Source organism: Triticum urartu, chromosome 4A, assembly GCF_056163025.1.
Source record: "Triticum urartu cultivar PI428250 chromosome 4A, HENAU_Tu73, whole genome shotgun sequence".
Lineage (NCBI taxonomy): Eukaryota > Viridiplantae > Streptophyta > Magnoliopsida > Poales > Poaceae > Triticum > Triticum urartu.
Genome location: NC_141876.1, coordinates 572,204,009 through 572,224,534, shown reverse-complemented (window position 1 = coordinate 572,224,534; position 20,526 = coordinate 572,204,009). Strand labels below are relative to the sequence as shown.

Here is a 20,526-nt window from a genome sequence, read left to right as displayed (position 1 = left end):
ATGACCTATGCGAACCTTTTTTCTAGATTATTTCAAAATTGCACAAAGTGATATTAATGAGATATTTCTCGATAATTTACTAATTGTTATTTCTAAGTCAATGCACAACGTGGAAAATAATTCTATATAAAAAAATTAAATTCATTATTTTTTCGAATGTAACACCCTCGGTCCTGCGAACATTCATGCCCGAGAACTCTGAAATATTTAAATTCATCTCAATTTTATAATGTTAATTAATAAACTTGCAGTCAGAAGAAACATGCCATTTTATTGAATGGTAATGAACTTTGTATCATTTCATTCTTCAATCAATTCCATGTGTCTTCAATGATTATTCGAATTTGGACAAACCGGTTAATGTTCATGCTCAAGAACTCTGGAAAGTCCTGTTATGTCCCGATTCTTTCGTTTTGGCAAGTTGTGTTTTTTAGTAGGGCAACATAAACCTTTTTTTTCTTCCGTTGCAACACACGGGCATGTTTGCTAATGTTAATATTATAAATTAACATTATAAAATTGAGATGAATTTATACGGGAGTACTTGTATAAAGCATGATGATCCTATGGCCAGCTGGAGCACTAATTTTGTGATCTCAGTTGATGTGGAGCATGCAACGGGATTTGCCCTTACGAACATCAATGAATCGGTCCATAATAATGTTTTCATGATAGATAGGCACCTCCTGCCGCTACCGGACAGCGCCGAGCACGATATTGATATGGCAACGCCATCCAGCCCTCTCGTGCCGCCAAAAATAAATTAATAGCGCAGTGTCCCAAAGCCAGAAAGGAGCCAATGTCTCCATGCGAGCGCCGAAGTCAAACCCCAAACAAACATCCGCGCTTCCGTCGCTCGCCGCAACAACGGTCCGGACCCGGAGCCAAAGGACACAGACGGTGCACGCACGCGCGGGTGGGTTGGGTCCTGGGTAGACGCGGGTGACGTCGGAGGCCGTAGCTGCCGTGCCGCGCGCGCGCGCAGCCCGTCCCTCTCCCTCCCCCCCCCCCCCCCCCCCCCCCCCCCTCGCTCGCCTATAACTACCGCCCGCGCCCCCCCGGCCGCTCCCACTCACTCGTCCTCCCGCTCGATCCCCACACTCCTCGCCCGCTCGCTCGCTCGACACCGGCCGGGGCTGACAGCGAGATCGCCGCCGCAAACGGCCACCGGTTCTAGGTTCCCTGACTGATCCTTGCTGATCTCGCCGGCTCGGTTCCTGCCAGGTAATGGCCTCGTCTCCCTGATATTTTTCTCGCCATTTCTAGGCCACAGCACGCACGGCCCAGGTTCCACATCACAGAAAGACGATGATAGCATCGACGATCCTAGATCAGCACCAAGATATCTTTGTTCGGCCAGAGAGAAGGTCGGAATGGACTCTCCGCTATTCTTCCTAGGCGCCAGCCAGCCAGCCAGCCTGCCCCTGCCACCGCATCACAACCACCGCCCGCCCGTCGCTACCAGCGGTATAGAACATGACGGACACATAGTTTTCCTGCCATTACCCGACGATCGCGAGATGCTGATAGGACACCACTAGCCTACTCTGCGCTGCGGAAAAGGCCTGAATCTGATCGTCCATCGCGCTCTTCTTCTTGTCGCAGCGCCCTTCACTCTGGACTTCTCCCCGGCGGTGCCGCGCGGCGCGATCACCGGCGTGCCGGCGTGGGTGGATGCGGGCGCCCTTCCTGCCCCGGCGCTCCTCCTCTTCAAGGGATCTCCGATAGACAACGGCTGATTGAGCACCTGCACCTTCATCAGAAACAAGTAATTCAAGAAGAATTGGGGCGTGAAGAGTCTTGATCCGAGATGGCCAAGATCGGCTGCTTCTGTGCTCTGCTCGGTGGCAAGGGCAAGAAATTCAAGGTCAGTGCTTGATCTCCTCTGCTTTTCATTAATTATCAATGATTAATTAACCAGTTTGTGTGTGCGTCTGCGCGTGCACTACTGTACACAGGCTCTTTAGTCTTTACCAAGTCTGTTAATTAACTTGTAGTACTTCGTCACGTGTTTGCACCGTGTTGACCTCTGTAGATTTCAACTAGTATATTTAATTGGTTTTGGTATGGTCAATCCATGGCGTGTTCGCAGGACGTGAAGAAGGTTCCGCACGCCAAAAGGGCCAACGGAAGCGACTGGCAGAAGGTGAAGCCGGTGGAGTCCATGGACGGCACGGTCGCCGCCTCCGTCGACAACAGCGCCCCTGCACCAGCATGCCGCGACACAAAAGTTGTCGCAGTGACAGCCGCCGAGCTGCCATGCCAAGGCCGTGACGACGACAAGGCCTCCCCAGCGAGGGACGTCGGCCTCGTCGGAGGCGCAGCCACGGACTCGTCCGGCTACAACAGCGACAAGGATGCTGCCGGCACCGGCACACCGGACGTCGTGAGCGAGCTGCCGTTGCCGGCGACTCCAGCGAGGCTGGAGCGCTCGTGCTCCAACATCGAGACGGCGAGGCCTGGCTGGAAGGCGTTCGACCTGCTGCCGCCGCCGGCCAAGTCGCGCTCCCACGGCGACCTCGCGACCTTGCCCGCCGGCGCCGGTAGCTTGTTCGCCAGCCCCAACGGCGGGCCGGGCGGCTCCAGCCCGGCGCCGTCCGTGAGGTCGACGTGCAGCGCGGACCGCGTGATGCTCAAGAGGAGGTCGTCCAGCCAGGTGCTCCCGTCCCGGAGCCGGAAGCTGTGGTGGCGGCTGTTCATGTGGAGCCACCGGAACCTGCACCGGCCGGGCGCCGCCACATCGAGCACCTTGCCACCCGCGGACACACACCACCAAATGTTCCACTCCCATCGCCAGCAGCACGACGGGTACACGTCCGACACCTTCGGCACCGCGGCGGACGGCAACTGCAAGAACAAGGAGATCGCCGCGGTGGAGGAAGAGCCGACGTGCCCGAACCAGTGGGTGGCGTTCTCGGCGGAGGTCTCGTCGTCGCTGGACCGCGTCAGCGCGTGGGTGAGCAGCCTCGGGGACAGCTCGCTGCTGATCCACGCCGAGGAGCAGGAGGAGGAGGACGACGAGGAAGAGGAGTGGAACGGCATCACCGAGACCGAGATCGGCGAGCCGTCGGGTACGACGACGAAGGGCCACGCGCAGGCGCAGACGCGGCAGAAGCGGCGCAGCAGGGCGGCGGAGGAGGCGGTGCAGCAGGCGAGCAGCATCGTGCAGACGCTCAACGCCTTCTCCTCGGTGGCGCACATCTCCGGCATGGGGCTCAAGGCCGTGCCCATGATCTCGGCCTTCTCCAGCCTCCGGGCGGTGAACCTCTCCGGCAACTTCATCGGTAAGCACACCCGATGATCCACCGGCAGTGGTAACAGAGGTGCAAGTGACTGACATGACATTCGTCGGTTTGCTTTGGCATGCAGCTCACATCTCGGCCGGGTCGCTGCCCAAGGGGCTGCACTCGCTGGACCTGTCCCGGAACAGCATCGCCAGCATCGAGGGCCTCCGGGAGCTGACGCGGCTGCGCGTGCTCAGCCTCAGCTACAACCGGATCGCGCGCATCGGCCACGGTAACCATTTCCGTTCCCTTCTCTTGGCAACGGACCATGAACCAATCCACCATGGATCGCGCCCATTATTTTGCATGCCCTTCCTTCCTTCATTCCAGTACTACGTGTACGTGCTCTGGTGAAAGCCAGCTGGGCTTGGGGCTATACCTTGTACATTGTTGATTGTTCAGTGTCGCCGTGTCCACAGGGACCGCCCGCCCGGTAGCATTACGAGCGAGCTGCCAGATCTTGGCCCAGCCTAGCTCTGGGGAAGGGGAAGGGTGGTCCGAACGAGCGAGCGACAGGCTACTCGTACACACAAATTGATGAGCGTACAGGGGGCAGTGGTCGTGTCATCGGCCGGTACCAGTACGCCGCGCTGGAAAGAACCTCCCTGGTTACGGCCGACCGACATAGACATCTCGCATTCTGCTTTTTTCCTTCTGATGCTGCTCTGACGATCCTCGTCACACACTCACACAGTACCTGGTACTAGAGTAGTAGCAGCAGCAGCAGCTTTGCTCATCCCAGATGTAGATGTATGTGACACATCGTGGTCCACTCGAACGTCGTCCTTTGTTGTGCAGAATTATGATCCTGCCAGAATTTCACCAAACATCTTTGAGCTTTCAAAGACTGACCAATAACCCTATCCTGTTGAAAACATTCCAGGGCTGTCGAGCTGCACGGCGCTGAGGGAGCTGTACCTGGCGGGGAACAAGATCAGCGACGTGGAGGGGCTGCACCGGCTGCTCAAGCTGGCGGTGCTGGACCTGAGCTTCAACAGGGTCACCACCGCCAGGGGGCTCGGCCAGCTCGTCGCCAACTACAACTCGCTCCGGGCGCTCAACCTGCTGGGCAACCCCGTGCAGGCCAACGTCGGCGACGACGCGCTCCGCAAGGCCGTCTCCGGCCTCCTGCCGCTGCTCGCCTACCTCAACAAGCAGGCCCTCAGGCCGCAGCGCGCGCGCGAGGCCGCCAAGGACAGCGTCGCCAAGGCCGCGCTCGGGAACAACCTCTGGAGCTCGCGGCGGCGCGCGGGCTCCACGGCGCGCCGCCTCGGCCACAGCCCCGGCTCGTCGTCGGCCAGGAGGGAGGGGAGCGGCGGCCGGAGCAGGTCCCTGAGCGGGGTTCAGGCACGGAGGTGAGACGATCGGGCAAGGAGCAGCTTCAGATGCTACAAGATAGATGGCCTTGTCACGTTCATCACCCTGGACTTGGAGGGCGTTGAGTTGAGACTCGAGTCAAGATAGACTCTGCAAACGTTGTGAGACCGGGAAGGTGTACTGGGAAAACAAGTGTAGTTGTATTTCAAGCCTTTCCTGATGAGCCCAAAATGATTCAGGAAAGAGGAAATGGCATGCGGATGCAGTCAGGATTCATGTAAGTCGCGAGATCGACCTAGTTTGTAAAGTTAAGTAAAACGTTTGTAGATTGTTTTTTTTAGGTCTAAGCATTGTTGTTTGAAAATGTGGTCATTGGCTCCTAGCTACTTCCATTTCTCCATTGCCGTTGAGGAGCTCAATTTTACTCCCTCCACAAAGAAACATATAAAAGCGTTTAGATCACTACTTTGCAGTAGCATTTGAAGTTGGCGCTAGAGCTCGAGTGCCCAAGAAGGTTAGTTGTTCTTGTTCGTCAAAGCGCTGTGTACTGGTTTTCTGTTTTTCCTAATGCGGACTTTGCTGTACAAAATCTAATTGTAGAGACCGTGGGTAATCCTCCTTTTTTTAAAGGGTAGAAAATCTAATGAGAAAAGAAAAATATCAGACACTTGAAAATAATGAAGGGAGACTTGGCAAAAAGAAGCAAAAATAACATCCGACCTACCGGATTCGAACCAGTGACCTAAGGATTTATCTGCAACGACTACAGTCCTCCGCTCTACCAACTGAGCTAAGGTCGGTTTGTGTTTCCATTTGGATCAGAAGCCATAAATCTAAGGCATAAAGGACAAAGACAGGAATACCAAAGACCATATGTGCATCAGGGTGAATGATCGTGCACGCTATACGGGCACTGAACGGATGCACCACAAGTAAACTTGTTATCCTTGGGTCAATGTTCGTCTGTCTTTGCATGCAAGTCAATCATACTTTTTTTTTCCTGCAAGGGAAGTCATTCATAACATATTTGAGAAAATAAATAAATTATATGTACTAACATTTTACTGTTGGCACTCCTTTTTTTTGCAACTCTGTTGGCACTCCTCTAAACTGCCCAGTATTGTGCTTAGTTGCATGATGGTACGTTTAAAATCTCTCTTTCATTTTGAAGTTCAACCACATTTTATCAATACATTGATTGTGCGGATTTAGCCGGTCGATGAGCGGAGGCAGGGCAAATAAGCAGTGTGTGCCATTAGACGAAGGGAGCGGGTTCGCCTTTGACTGAGCTCGTGAGATCCGCCCTCTGTGATGGTGAAAGGTGATATACTCCACTCTCCTAGGACAACGACAAGTGCGCGTATATGATGGTGGCGTCCTGCTCTGCCAAAAGGTGCTTCATTTTGGTCCTCATAGATGCCGAGGGGATCATTGTCTACGTGCGACATGTACGGGCCGGTGTTTGAGATCCCGTGGGAGAGCAAATTTTGCCGTCTCATATATATGCATCACTAGCAAAAGCCAGGGCCGTCCAGGGGCCTGTGCGGGCTGTGCGACCGCACAGGGTCCCCAAATTCCAAGGGCCCCCGATTTTGGGCCAGCATCTAGTAGTATATTCTTTGTTTTGGGCCCTGTTTTCACAGCAAGAACAGAATTAGGCCTATGCACTCTGGACTTCCGAAATGAGGCTTTCTCTTAGTGCCGATCCACACACCTTGCCGGTCGATCGATAAATCTATCTCGAGCTCTGCTAAAAAAACCAGCAACTATCCATCTAGCTCCGCGCGATCTGCTTGGGTAAGGAAAAGGCCCTCATGAAGATGAACTGACTCCAGTACGGCGCCGTCCAGAGGGTAGCGACGTTGCCGGAGAAACGACGCACAGCCCTACCGGCATGGATAATTCTTCACACCATTCTGTTGGCCGCCGGTGGCCGAGAAAAGGTGAGGGCATCACCGATCTATTCACAAGGTGCGCTCAAACTAAATCCCTAATTAATTTAGACTATTTTGTCCTCACGGAGATAAACCGATTGAGGTGCTCAAACTGAATAACCGATCTGAATAATTATATGAGACAGTTCATAATCCAGTTTTTCTAGGGAATATATGGGTGTGCATATGCATCAATTCATCAATCCAGTTTTTCTAGAGAATATAAATAATAGGCTTGTTGATTAAGTTGTCACACACCAAGATTTCCAAGCTAGTTGCTCGTTCAAAATTCAGGGTTCAATCCCTTTTTTCATTTTGTTATCTTGGTAGACCTTTAACTCATGGAGTGTTTGAATTCGTTCATATTTTTTTTATAAACAAATCATCTATTCTAAAAATTCTAGGGCCTCATTTCGGGTTCTGCACCAGGGCCCCGAATTCCTGGAGACGACCCTGGCAAAAGCCGATGTCAGTAATTGAGAGATCGTGGCTATCCCGCTCTCCTAAGCTCATCATGCGAAGTGGTTGCATAGCCCATAGGTTTTGTGCCGATGGCGGACTGGGAGATGCATGATTTAGAGACTTTGGTGCAATCAAAGCGTGGATTAAACTCACATAGACCGGAGTTGTGTTCGATGGATTCAGACGGTGTAAGAGATAGCGGCGACGAACCATGTGTCAAAATTGTCGTCAACCAACAGGCACCGGAACCTAATAAATCATATGGGTTGCTATCGAGAAGTGCTTCCCACTTCACCGATAATGGTCGATGTGCTCCTGCCAATAAGGGCTTCGCAATGATGCAGATCTCTGAGCTGGAGGTGACGTCTTCAATGGCATGGAGATTGCGCTATGGATTTGGACGTTTGTCTTAGCAATTTCATAGACCGAAACATGTCACCATGAAACAAGTTCACTTAAGGGCAAGTAGCAGTCAGTGGGAAGAGGTGTAAATCTCTCGATCATTCGCTTATTTCCCATCCAACTCTAGACCAAGTACTCGTGGTTCCCCAGGTGGTGGCGGTAGCAACACACATGTGGCGGAGTGCACACCTTTAGTCTTGGGCTCAGTGTCTGTAAAGCATCACTTTACAAACAACATGTCCGTCAGAGTAGCAAAACAAAACATTATAGTGGGTTTGATAAATAAACAACACGATTAATTTTAAAAAATCAAATAAAATTTAACTATTACAATATTTTAAAACAATTATGTCCGTGAAGTTTCAATCATCATCAAGACTCTCTTCCATTTTGATCTCCTAATGTTCACCCCCTTGTGGTTTGAAGGGGTATTCCGTCTCTATCTTGGTGTATTCCGTCTTATGGTTGATTGGGCCTCTTTCACCCGCATAGAGGCTATCCAACTATTTCAAGACACAACACCTGACTGCAAAAAAGACCGATAATTGGCCCACTCGACCAAATGCTATCAACTTACCGGTCCAAAGTTTTTTTCCAGTTGCCAACATTTTTTCACTTCTTACATTTCTAACAAGTAAATGTTACTTCAGGAAAATCTACCTTTCTCATTTCGTACAACCATATATTTATCTAGAGTTATATCATTCTATCATCAGAATTGAAGAGTGTGGCAACGCACACATTGTGATCTACTTTCTATAGAGTAAATAGCATAAAACTATCACAATTCGGGTTAGAGTTCTAAATATTACTCCCTCCAAACTAAAACCACGACAATTTATTGTGGAATGGAGGGAGTATCACATTTTCTTACCGATGCTTAACACCCTGAGGGCACTACATTGCCAAAAACTACCACGGTGACCATTCGAGACGAAATTAATCACTATTATGACATGGTTGGTCCATTCGTCAGGGCTGATATGGCACACATGTGAACTCCGTCAGGTTGGACCATTAACTTGGCTGTTATGACCGATGGGCCCACATGCCAGTCCATAAAAGATATTTTAATATATAGTTTTTTTTTATAAAAGAGAACTCCCTTTCCTGTTTCATTTAACAGAAATCACAGTGTCTTGCGATTACAAACTAAGAGATAGCAAAGCAAGCCCAAAAGATATTTTAACAAAGTTACAAACACATCCATGGCATGTGCAAAGAGGACCCCAAATCTCAGATAAAAAAAATACAATCAGGCCCGTCTCATCAAGCTCCGGCCGCACAAGCTGGTCCGGATGGTGTTGTAGTTGTAGCTGCCGCAGGGCTGTTGACCGGGCTGCCAAAGTGATCTACTTTCTATATGGGCAAGCCTCGACACACTCATAACCTAATCGACGGCCTCTTGTGGGGGTGATGGTGGTGGTGTCCATGGATGTGATAGTGGTGGCCGTGGGGATGGTGATGGTGGTCGCTGTCGTGGAATTGTCACGGCAGATGTCTTTAGTGTCAGGACTTAGTCGCGAGGCCAACGCATCTATGTGGTAGCTTAAGAGGGGTTGAGCGGGACGAGAGACGCGATGTTTTACCCAGGTTCGGCCCCTCACGGTGGAGGTAAAAGCCTACATCCTGCTTCATTGATATTGATGATGATGATCACGGTTACAAGTGTGCTCTATCTCGAGAGCTATTGTCTAAACCTAATTTGTCCAACTTGTGGAACTTGTCAACCTTCTCCCCTTGGGGTGCCCTGCCCCTCCTTATATATGTTGAAGGGGCGGTTTACATAACTAGTCCTATTAGGACTAGGATTACTCTATTACAAGTGGAGTCCTAGTCTTGCCTCCTTTGTAAGGAAATATTCCTTATGCTTTTCTCATAAACCGGCCCACCATTAAGCATGAACTGGCCTTCTGGGCCATGGGCCTCGTCATCCATCTGACCCGCCCGCCGGGTTACTAATGAACCGCCAAGACCGGGCGGGTAGCCCGTGAACCGCCAAGCTCCGGGCGGGTTACCAGTGAGTCATCCAGTCCGACCGGTTTATACTTCTGGCCGGTTTATGCCACGGGGTATATCCCCGACATTAGCCCCCAGTTTAATTTGGATTTATCCATGTTAAACTGATCTGCAACATAAACTCAAGAGCAAATTTGACAGGTTATGCTCCGGGTTAAAAAATTTTGTAAACCGGTACCTGATCATTCTTAAGTCCTTGTTATTTCCTCCTTCTGGGAAATCTGGGTCAACAGACCAGCTTCATAATCAATTTGCCGACATTGGTTTGTCACCGAGAAATATTGTGAAGAATAACTCCTTTGACTCAACTCCCAAAGCGCCGGTTTAAGAAATATGGGTCTTGAAATACTTATCTGATATTCAGCCGGTTTGAAGATGTAAAACTTGCCGGTTTAATATTACCAAAATGGCCGGTTTATAAATATTGATGGCACCGGGTCATAATTGTTGTCGACACCGGGTCATGTAATTGATCTTCCTGATTTGCTCAAAACTGATAAAATGAAGATGTTCCTCCTTTATATGCATAATACCTGTAGCCCCCAAGTCTTAAGAGGAGAACATAGTGATAACGTAAGTCTTGTTCCAATAAGTGTTTCAACCTTGAAGAAATCCGGTTTGTTCATCTCAATCATATAAACTGAATACTCCATATATGTAGCCCCCAAGTGCCGGGTTGTCATGCTTGCAGCAACCTGGGACTTGTAATTGCTTATAAAAACTTCAATCATTGTAACTCCCAAGGGCCGGGTCATTATGCAATAATGAGCAGGGACTTTGTAAATATAATCATGTAGATTTTAGCAGTGATGTGTAGCCCCCAAGGGCCGGCTTAGTAAGATAATACTGAACCGGGACTTGATATGTACTTCAATGAAAATAACATCTTATAATGTAGCTTCCATCGTAGGGCTTGAACCCACATCCACAAGGTTAAGAGCTTTGTGCTTTACCAACTGATCAATGGATCCTTCAATATTATGGACGAAAACTTGTGTACCTTGAATTGTTGACATGAGCAATAGGTAGCCCCCAAGGGCCGGCTCATTATAATATGATGAGTCGGGTCTTTAATAAGACTAGTAAAAATGACTTTGCATTAGCCCCCAAGTGTCATGGTGCATGCTTGCAGCGACATGAGACTTGCATGTAATCTCAATTTGAATAATGTAGCCCCCAAGTGCCGGGTTGTAAGCCTGCAGCGACTCGGGATTATTCCTTCCATTGTAGAATAAATCATATCCTTTGATAAAATAATAGCCATTGCGCTAAAGCGACTTTGGAAACTCAATAATATTGGTTATTAATAACCATAAATCCAGCCATGTTGGCTATTCAAGATAATATAATCCAATGATTTATAAGCGCATGATTCCAATGGCGCAATTCAAATATATATACTGGCGAGTTATAGTCCAAAGCCAGGCCGGTTTAACAAACCTGTCTCTGCATACAACAAGTTTAAAGTGTTCTGGCGGTTTACCGCCGGACGGATCATAATGCCCAACATATAACCCGGGTTTATAACCAGGGCTGCACTTAAGAATAATCAGGTACCAGGGCTACACTTAAGAATAATCAAATATGAAATATATCATACCTGTGACATTGAATCACATTGTTGGTTTTACCAACTTTTTGTAGTAAAGGTGATAACCCCATTCTTGAGTACTGATAACTCCTTACATATTGTGCCGGTTTATGATAAAACCGTGCCGGGTTGTGATAAACACCGGTTTAACCATATATAATACTGGCGACTCGTAGTCAAACCAGACCGGGCTGATAGTCTCCGGATTATAACATGATCGTGTACTGACAACTTGTAGTTGAAAGCCGAGCCGGGTTGATAAACACCGGTTTACTCCATAATAGGATGGTAACAGAAAATCAAACTGGGCAGATAGTCTCCGGATTAAGATTTAACTGTGTTCCGTCAATTTGTAATTGACAGTTTGAACCGGTTTAAAACTTTGTCGGTTTAAAAAAACGCAATAAAAAGAAAGAAATATCTTTCAAAAAAAATGTGAAGCAAAGGCTATGACAAAACCGTTTGCAAAAAGAGGCTTATTTGAGCTGATCAGATGGCGTTACCATGGTTGGACACGACCAAGCTCCCGATAGGTGTAGCTATGGTTCAAGTTAGCCAGGCCCCCAAATGAAACCGTGGCATTTATGCCGATCAAGTGGCATGGCAATGGTTCGGGTTCGACCAAGCCCCCAAGTGATTCTGTGGCCTTAGGCCGATCAAGAGGCATGACTGGTTCAGACGTGACCAAGTCCCCAAGTGATCTGGTGGCTCTCGCCTATCAAGAGGTATTGCGTTGGTTCGGACACGACCAAGCCCCCAAGTGATATAACATGATGCTTTTGAAAAGCTAACTCAAGGGGTAAACCGGAGGCCGTTTTAGAACAACTCCGTGTAACCACACATGATGTAAAAGAACAGAGACCCCGCTTTATGAAGCAGAAGCCCCCATGTGATCAATAATATGTCAGGCCAGTAAGGCGGGATACCCATATTTGAACCGCGCATCATGGCAGTAGGTTCTCTTTGAAAACTTTTAACTTTTTGCAAGAGACAAGTTCTTCTTGAACCAGGATTTTGAACCGGATATTGAGAGTTTCAAAGCTTTGTGGGAGACAGCTTTCCCTTGAAACAGATTTTAAACCAGAATCTTCATTTTCAGCCGGAAATTTTCTGACGGCCTTTAAACTCGAACTTGTGAGAAGTTAATTACTTTTTGAACCGGACATTGTTAAACCGGATTTGAGCGCTTCAGAGCTTTGTGGGAGAATAAATTTCCCTTGAACCGGACTGTAAACCGGATATTTGAGAGCTTCAGTCAGACTGACTTCCCTTGAGTCGGATTTTAAACCGGAATCCTTTCTGATGACCTGAAACTTCTTCATCGAGCCGGGATTTTATAACTGTCATATACTTTCTAAGCCGGAAATTTTCTGATGGCCTTTAAACTTTCATCAATATAACAGTAGCCTCCGGGACCCGGTTATCCTTCCCTCCATCGTCCTGGGGTTCTTAAATTTGCTGAAACTGGCAATATTCGCTGAGTCATGTCATCGTAGCCCCCAAGTCTCAAGGTGACTTGAGGAGTTGGCTTGAGATTCTCCATATTTGACCGTGATATAAACCGGCATAACTTGTATATCATTGGCGTTGATAGCATGATGTGAATCCATAGAAGGTTGAGGTGACTGCGGCGGGTTGTAAATGATCCCATATGAGCCGTATCAGCAATTCGGCCAATGGTTCCTTCCAACTGGTGATTTGAAGTTAACCAAACTGTAATGGCGGCGATTTGTGCGCCTGCCCATTGAACCACCCAGTGCAGACGGCGGTTGATAGTATATAATGATTTGCCTCCATTTTGTTGAAAGAAAAAATCGGGCTACCCAAGCTGTGACTTACTCATACTCAATAAAAAGCTCATGCAGACAGGTGCGGCCCGGTATGTTGATGTAGACCAGGCCGCGAGAGACGGACGACAAGGACGACCGCAACATCAGAGGCAGCCTGGACAGATGAGTCGGCCGCGGCATTGTAAGCTGGTGCGGACGGGGAAGATCGGCACCGGTGTCGTAAACCGGCTCGGACGGGCGAGTTAATCGCGGGCGCGGTCCCGGCAAGCTGATGTAAACTGGGCGAACAGGGACGGCGACCTTCTCACGTTCATTCACCGGGTGGTATGACACGAACGAAATGCCGGTGCAGAATGTCGCTAGCGCGTGCTCCGTGCCCGTAATATAACGCCCCATTTGTAATGAACAATTGTCCTGCATTAACAAAATATACAGTCGAAAATAATCGTTCTTTTATAAAAACAATATATGTTAACAAAATAACTTAGATAAACATCACCTGACTTGTCCGGACGACGGGTAATCCATATATATAGCGCCCCTCAATATTCCATGGCAGTTTCACGGTGCTTTAACCACTCTCTCGAAGAGATCTTAAACCGGGGCGACTTTTATTTCAGGAGACCTTAAACCGGGGCGGCAGCGGTGGGTTACGACAGCAGGTCAACAGAGGAGTCCGACCCTGTGGAGAATCTGTTTCCAGGTCGTGGCCCTCCGGTTTTTTTTCCTCATCCTTGCGCGCAGGAGTTGCCGCTGCCTGTGATTTGCTTTGTCTCTTTTGGTTGCCACAATCCATGCTTCCACTACGTGATACTTCTCCTTCAACCATGTGAAAATATATACGTTTTTAGTTCAGCTAGTCTGCCTTGGACCGTGACTTCCCTTGCCTAGACTGCTAGCGGCTTGGAGTCAAATGCGGAGCAAGGCAAGTCACGGATCCTAGGTGGCTCTCCGAGTCGTAGCAGGTTGGACTCCTCTACGTCCAGGTCTCCCTCGAGGTCGGGGCCTTTTCCTTTTTTTTTCTTTTGCAACGAACAGGAATCGGCCGGTGGCTGCACCAGAGGCCACATGGGGGTACCGCCGTGATTACCCTCGGGATCCAGAGTCCATCATATCGCGTCCATTATCTGGGTCTTCACGCCGCAGAGGAAAAATCAACTTCCAAACTTGATCCTGACTCGGATGATGGAGTCGTCAAATCCTGTCGGTGTCGGCGATTTTGAACCTTTTCTCGGTTTGATCTCGTGCGTGCTTTCGATATGCGACAGCGGCGGCGCCGTACTCGACGCACCCTAATTTCTTTTAAACCTTAAATCCCAGATCTTAAACCTGGACTGATCAACTTGAAGCTGATACAAATCCTTCTGAACCGGCTTTCTTCATCCGGAAAACTGCAAAACTTCTCGATCCTTGGGAAAGATCCCTTCAAGAACTCAACACCACCGTGCGCAGACCCCACGGTGGGCGCCAATTGTCGTGGAATTGTCACGACAGATGTTCTTAGTGTCAGGACTTAGTCGCGAGGCCAACGCATCTATGTGGTAGCTTGAGAGGGGTTGAGCGGGACAAGAGACGCGATGTTTTACGCAGGTTCGGCCCCTCACGGTGGAGGTAAAAGCCTACATCCTGCTTCATTGATATTGATGATGATGATCACGGTTACAAGTGTGCTCTATCTCGAGAGCTATTGTCTAAACCTAACTTGTCCAACTTGTGGAACTTGTCAACCTTCTCCCCCTTGGGGTGTCCTGCCCCTCCTTATATATGTTGAAGGGGCGGTTTACATGACTAGTCCTGTTAGGACTAGGATTACTCTATTACAAGTGGAGTCCTAATCTTGCCTCCTTTGTAAGGGAATATTCCTTGTGCTTTTCTCATAAACCGGCCCACCATTAAGCATGAACCGGCCTTCTGGGCCATGGGCCTCGTCATCCATCTGACCCGCCCGCCGGGTTACTAATGAACCGCCAAGACCGGGCGGGTAGCCCGTGAACCGCCAAGCTCCGGGCGGGTTACCAGTGAGTCATCCAGTCTGGCCGGTTTATACTTCCGGCCGGTTTACGCCACGGGGTATATCCCCGACAGTCGCCGTGGGGGAGGTGATGTTTTCATTGGAGGTGATGAGCATGAAAGTGCTTGAGATGATGAGCACGAAACATGTCTTTGGTAGGGCTCGATTAACGACATACACATGCTATGTTGTGCTGATTTTGGATCAAACTTGACCGATGTTGTGCCTTTCTGATGAACTATTTTCATGTTATAATCTGAATTGCTCGATGTTATGAACTATACGCATTTTTATGGTTGATTTTTACTGTATATGTTGAATCTGAATCATTTGAATGGTTTATGAAATATCGTGCAATTGTGAGAACTGTACTCGACAAAGGGTATAGAATTTGTCAAATTTTGTTTTAAGGGAGCTAAAACTGTTACCTCATGAAAATTTAACTTTCTCGTTTGATAAAAGCATACATTTATGTAGAGTTATGTCATTGTATCGTCAAAATTGAAGAGTGCGGCAACGCACGTCATCGTGTTCTACTTTCTATATGGGCGAGCCTCGACATACTCTTTCCGGGATCGAATCACCAGCGCACGCAATGCAACGCATAGGTACATGTACCATCTCCAGCAGTTCATGCACCGATTTCGTGGCACCTCGAGCCAGTCACAACCACACGGTGGTCGATCAAATCATGGAGAGAAGTTGCACGGTGCAGGGCAGTCATTGCATTGCCGTTTCGGTGCACAGTCCGCTTTAGATGAGAGGTGGCTAGTGTTGCCATTTTTTCAGCTCCGGTTTCACATGCGGTGGTCATGCATGTGAGCGCCCAAACTCCACACGCGGTTTCCCCGAAACATGAGCCTATCGGGGCCGTCCTACTGGAGCCTCTGCTACACCCAAAACGAGAAACAAATTATTCTCCATCGGTTGGCTGCTGGCTACCACTACTCGGTTAGTTCCATCGCCTGGCCAAAGAACACTTCGCCGCACAGCGCATGCCCTTCTCCATCTCTCGCCACTCTCTCCCTCTCTCCCTCTGCAAGCGGGCACGGACGCGCGCCATGGACAATCCTCCGGTCGCGGCGGCGGCGGCCAACAACGTGGCCAATCCTCCGGCAGTGGCAGCGGCGGCCAACAACGTGGCCAATCCTCCGGCAGCGGCAGCGGCGGCCAACAACGTGGCCAATCCTCCGGCGGCGGCACCTGCGGTAATGTGGTTCACAAATCACAATCATTTCTGTCAATATATATCGACGCTCATACTTCCCTTCCTTGCTTGATTATGCCTAGTTTTCTCTACGTGATCGGTAGTAAATTAACTAGCAAACGATCTGACATATATGTAGTAGAGGATTGTAGGAGTACCTCGTCACGATCGCTTGATGGAATTAGTACTCCATAAGGCGTTCAGATTCGAGCAACACAACGACTCTACATGTAGGCCAATTTCAATTTTCTACCTCCCTGTTCTTGTTTCAATTTGGCCTGGCCAGATCAAATTAGAGCTATACAGCGACTCGATCCACGAGCTATATTTGCCTCTCGCTCTCTTTAGAAAATCTGCTGCTAGTAGACATAAGCAAGGCGGTGTTAATTTGGAGCTGTATAGTTTCCCATAGCTTGGTTGCAGATAAAAACCGTCGTTACTTTTCCTGACGATCGAACGGGCGAGGGACATGTGCTTGCAACTTTACTATAGGAGATTACTTTAAAAGGAACATGTGCTTGCACACTGGCATCGCCGTTGAGCTGAATGTCACCGCTAAAAACCCTTGTTAATTTTCCTGACGAACGGCCGAAGCTTGCAGCTTTCACATGTTGTATGCTGAACTGAACTGAACAGAACTGACCCGTTGAGCTCAACTGATGCAGGCTGCACCAGCAGCGAATGCCGCCGCCGCAGCGCGCGCCGCGCGGCACACCGCCTGGAAGAAGAAGGACAAGAAGGTTGCAATCATATCTCTGGTCGTTCTGGCGATCGTCCTGGTTCTGGTTGCGGTGCTGTGCCTCCAACCCTGGAAAAAGTAGAGAATCTATGCATCAAGATGCGTGGCGTGCTCTGAGTACTTCTGTGGGATCGAGCAACCTGATCGTGTCTGTGGTTAAGGAGTACTACTGCGTCCAACTTATATATGCAGTTTGTTATTGGGTTAATTATTCTTTTGCCCTCAGTGGTGTCGATGTGCTCAGTTTTGTTCTCAGATGCGAATTGTCCTCAGTTTTGCCCCTGGTCCGAGCACAGCAGCTATGACGAGGCCAAACGGCCATATTTGAGTCCATTCCGTCCGCCGGCGTTAGTGGTTGTGGGTCCGGAGCTTACACGTGGGACCGCCACTAGTAGAAAACGGAGCTTTAAAACCGGTTTGTAAGGGCCTTTAGTGCCGGTTATGGAACCGGCACTAAAGTGTGGGCACTAAAGGCCCCCCCTTTAGTACCGGTTCGGCACGAACCGGCGCTAAAGTGCCACCATGTGGCTTGAGCTCATGCCCTGGTATGGGGGACCTAAAGGTTTTTATTTTTGAAAATTTTGGAAAAAAATTGATTTTTTTTGATTTTTAATTTTTCTGAATTATTTGATGATTTAGTCTCTAATCACCTCTCTTAACTGCTCAAGTGTGGATCACTCATTCCAAATCATCTAACTTCCCGACCGGTCACCCATTCCTCTCACTACTCCAACCCGAGCACGCTTAACTTTCGGGTTCTATTCTCCTTCATTTCCAAGTCTGCACTTGTTGTTTTCCTCACAATAGTAAGATGTTAATCCTATTAACTCTCAGGAGTTTAGCTTGAGCATGAAGTCACACATTTCACCGTTTGAGTTTGAAACTATTATCCTAAAAAACAGTAATTATTTAGTAACGCTAATATTTCTTGAATAAGTTTGACCATAGTTTGACCACAGTTTGACCAGATTTGACCAAAATTCAAAAAATTGAAATAATTATTTAGTAACACTAATATTCTTGAATAATTATGTAGTAACATTAATTATTTAGTAACGCTAATATTTCTTGAATAAGTTTGACCATAGTTTGATCACAGTTTGACCAGATTTGACCAAAATTCAAAAAATTGAAATAATTATTTAGTAACACTAATATTCTTGAATAATTATGTAGTAACATTAATACTTCTTGAATAAGTAGTTTGACCAGATTTAACCAATTTTTTTTAAAAAAACTGAAATTTGACCATATCTTTTTTCCTTTTGGAATTTGAGGATTCTAAAAAATTCCAAACAGGCCATAAGCGGTTTCCATCGGATGCGGATTTTCGTGCTGAATTTTTTGATATATTATACGTTTTTTTCCGACATCGTATGCAAAAGTTATAGCCGTTTTACATTTTCCCTACACTTTTTGCAAAACATGTCCAAATTTAAGTTTTCAAATTTTCCTAACTGCTAGTAGATGTAGTAATATAACTACCTCTCGAAGGATTTTATTTTTTGAAGTTTTTATCATTTTCTTTTGATTTTTTCAGAACTGAAATGGCGACACAGCGGGGGGGGGGGGGTAGAGTTTGAAAATTGCCCTATAGTGCCGGTTTATTTCACAAACCGGTACTATAGGTCAGACCCCTTTAGTACCGGTTCGTGGCACAAACCGTTACTAAAGGTTAGCCCTTTATTACCGGTTTGTGACACGAACCGGTACTAAAGGTGATCGTGGGGCCCCGGCCTGACGCCAGCCTGCCATCACCCCTTTAGTACTGGTTCGTGGCACGAACCGGTACTAAAGGTTCAACACGAACCGGCATTAATGCATAGCCGTTCGAACCGGCACTAATGGTACAATTAGCACTACTGGAAAACAGGTTACTAATGGCGCACCTATTTTGGTTACTAATGGCGCACATTAGGTGCGCCATTACTAGCACGCCATTAGTAAGTTTTAGTAATGGCGCACATTTGGTGCGCCATTACTATCCCAGACAGTAATGGCGCCTCTAATAGTGCGCCATTACTAACCCTTAGGTGCCCCACTAGTAATAAAGCCAAGTGCGCCACTAGTAACCTTAGAGGTGCGCCACTAGCTAAAAAGCTAGGTGCGCCACCAATAAAGGCTGAAATGCGCCACTAATAGTATATTTGGAAAACAAAAAAAATGCAAATTTACAAAAAACAACCTATAAGGAAAAATAATTTAAAAACAAAAAAATGAAATAGAACCATAATTTTTATTATAGCAAGAATATTACCATGTCTTCACAAGTATCCAATAAAAAGAAAATTGCACAGAAATAAAACAAAATCCTATAACTAATCTTCTACTCCCTCCGTCCAAGAATACCTCTCGCAAGGGGAGGAAATTTTGAACTGAAGTGCATTTTACATTACAACCCGTCATATTTCAAATCAAATCAATCGAGTCCACGTCCGATCGGCAGCAGCGCCTCGTCCTGGCATCGAGGAGAGCCAGAACTCATCTCTTCGGTAGCTCGTCACCACCCTCCCGGCAGCCTCTGACATCACGTACCCACCCTCCCGGCGTCGATCAACTGCTTTGAGGTAGCAGATTCCTCCTCTGTGTCTGCTCCTGCAATTAACACTTTGAATGCAATTAACAATTTGAATGTTAACATGGGGCAAAGACAAGATGGATCAGTATATAACAATGGAGTACATGCACAATTAGATGTTCAAGCTGTTTAATGTCACTCCCATCATCACAATTTCATCTCAGGAAATGGAGTAGAATAGATTTAATTGGATGTTTGAATGATATGGTTACTTACAAGTGTCAGGGCTATTACGGTCAGTTAAGTAATTGCACCAGATTAAAGAGGAGCCAAAGAATTTACAAGTGGTCTAGTGCATATGCAACTGCAAGTTACTCAGTTAAAATTCAGTACTCCATTGCCCAAAATAATTCAGTTAAAATTTTGTTAAAAGATCACTGAATTAACCAAGTACTCCAGGTCAGGTCCAGTTACTCAATGCATAATTTCTAAACCTATCATCAATGGAAGGTCACCAATTTTAATTGAGCAGTAGCTAATTGAGCAAACACACCGAGCTTATGCATAACACATTAGCTGCAGCGGTGATTATTTCACAGGGATAAACCTCCAAATATAACCACTATACCACACTATATAAATTGTGAATCAAGGAACTGCTGCAATTGACATGAGAAGATCAACAATATATGCTCACCTCCAGGAACAAAGTCAGCTCCATATATATGCTAGCTCCAGGGTAAATATGCCACAATATCACACCTTGTGAAAAGAGCATCTTATTAAACAGTCGGTCACAAACATTCTAATTTCTTAACATAATTACAGTAAGTTACTTACTTGCGGTATACACAGGGGATAATTATCATATTAGTTACCTTGTTTGAGGTAAATTAATTGCTAAAGTTAACATAAAAATGTAAATTAGATGAACTGTAAACTGTTCAAGGAAACAGAAAGTGCAAACCGAATAACAAACAAAAATAGCAAGATTAGCCTCTTGTTTACCATTAAGTTTGGACTTTGGACAAAACGTGTTTTGATTGATCATACAGTAGATTTATGGGGCATCTCGCTGAAGGACGGGTCCTTGGCGATCTGCTCCGCCATCTCCTTGATGCTCGGGTCCTGCGCCCACGCCACAAAAAAATCCACGATTCAAGTTAATTTTCACACAAATTCCCATGAAATCGAAACAAATTCACAGGAAATTCGAGCTTGTGTAAATAAATCTTCCCAAGAACTCAACTTT

General features: G+C 47.3%; 2 protein-coding genes, 1 long non-coding RNA gene and 1 other non-coding gene across 7 annotated transcripts; 2 read left to right on the top strand and 2 right to left on the bottom strand.

Annotated features, from left to right (window-relative positions):
- The first annotated feature begins 1,051 nt into the window (after window positions 1–1,051).
- Window positions 1,052–5,011, top strand: LOC147976738 (uncharacterized). 4 transcript variants are annotated; one of them, XM_087519016.1, is made up of 5 exons: window positions 1,052–1,224; window positions 1,606–1,867; window positions 2,105–3,284; window positions 3,370–3,516; window positions 4,168–5,011. In XM_087519016.1, the coding sequence occupies exons 2-5, from the start codon at window positions 1,811–1,813 to the stop codon at window positions 4,641–4,643; spliced, it is 1,860 nt and encodes a 619-aa protein (XP_087375142.1). In that variant the 5' UTR covers window positions 1,052–1,224; window positions 1,606–1,810; the 3' UTR covers window positions 4,644–5,011. The 4 variants fall into 4 exon arrangements, with proteins under 4 accessions (XP_087375142.1, XP_087375141.1, XP_087375140.1 ...); XM_087519015.1 differs by having other exon boundaries at window positions 2,102–3,284; XM_087519014.1 differs by having other exon boundaries at window positions 2,093–3,284.
- Window positions 5,012–5,315: 304 nt separating this feature from the next.
- TRNAY-GUA (transfer RNA tyrosine (anticodon GUA)) lies at window positions 5,316–5,401 on the bottom strand. The gene is given in 2 exon segments: window positions 5,316–5,351; window positions 5,365–5,401. It is a non-coding gene; the product is annotated as a tRNA-Tyr (tRNA).
- Window positions 5,402–15,735: 10,334 nt separating this feature from the next.
- Window positions 15,736–17,402, top strand: LOC147976736 (uncharacterized). The gene is made up of 2 exons (XM_087519842.1): window positions 15,736–16,018; window positions 16,683–17,402. The coding sequence occupies exons 1-2, from the start codon at window positions 15,806–15,808 to the stop codon at window positions 16,836–16,838; spliced, it is 369 nt and encodes a 122-aa protein (XP_087375968.1). The 5' UTR covers window positions 15,736–15,805; the 3' UTR covers window positions 16,839–17,402.
- A 1,793-nt stretch (window positions 17,403–19,195) lies between these two features.
- LOC125516150 (uncharacterized) lies at window positions 19,196–20,412 on the bottom strand. The gene is made up of 3 exons (XR_007287250.2): window positions 20,283–20,412; window positions 19,972–20,036; window positions 19,196–19,351 (listed from the first exon to the last, which is right to left on the bottom strand). It is a non-coding gene; the product is annotated as an uncharacterized LOC125516150 (long non-coding RNA).
- Window positions 20,413–20,526: the final 114 nt, after the last annotated feature.

Coding starts and splice junctions, on each gene's coding strand:
- LOC147976738 (XM_087519013.1), top strand. CDS start 1,811: ATGGCCAAGATCGGCTGCTTCTGTGCTCTGCTCGGTGGCAAGGGCAAG. Junction 1,868..2,035: donor GCAAGGGCAAGAAATTCAAG/GTCAGTGCTTGA, acceptor TGACCTCTGTAG/ATTTCAACTAGTATATTTAA. Junction 3,517..4,167: donor GATCGCGCGCATCGGCCACG/GTAACCATTTCC, acceptor AAAACATTCCAG/GGCTGTCGAGCTGCACGGCG.
- LOC147976736 (XM_087519842.1), top strand. CDS start 15,806: ATGCCCTTCTCCATCTCTCGCCACTCTCTCCCTCTCTCCCTCTGCAAG. Junction 16,019..16,682: donor CTCCGGCGGCGGCACCTGCG/GTAATGTGGTTC, acceptor CAACTGATGCAG/GCTGCACCAGCAGCGAATGC.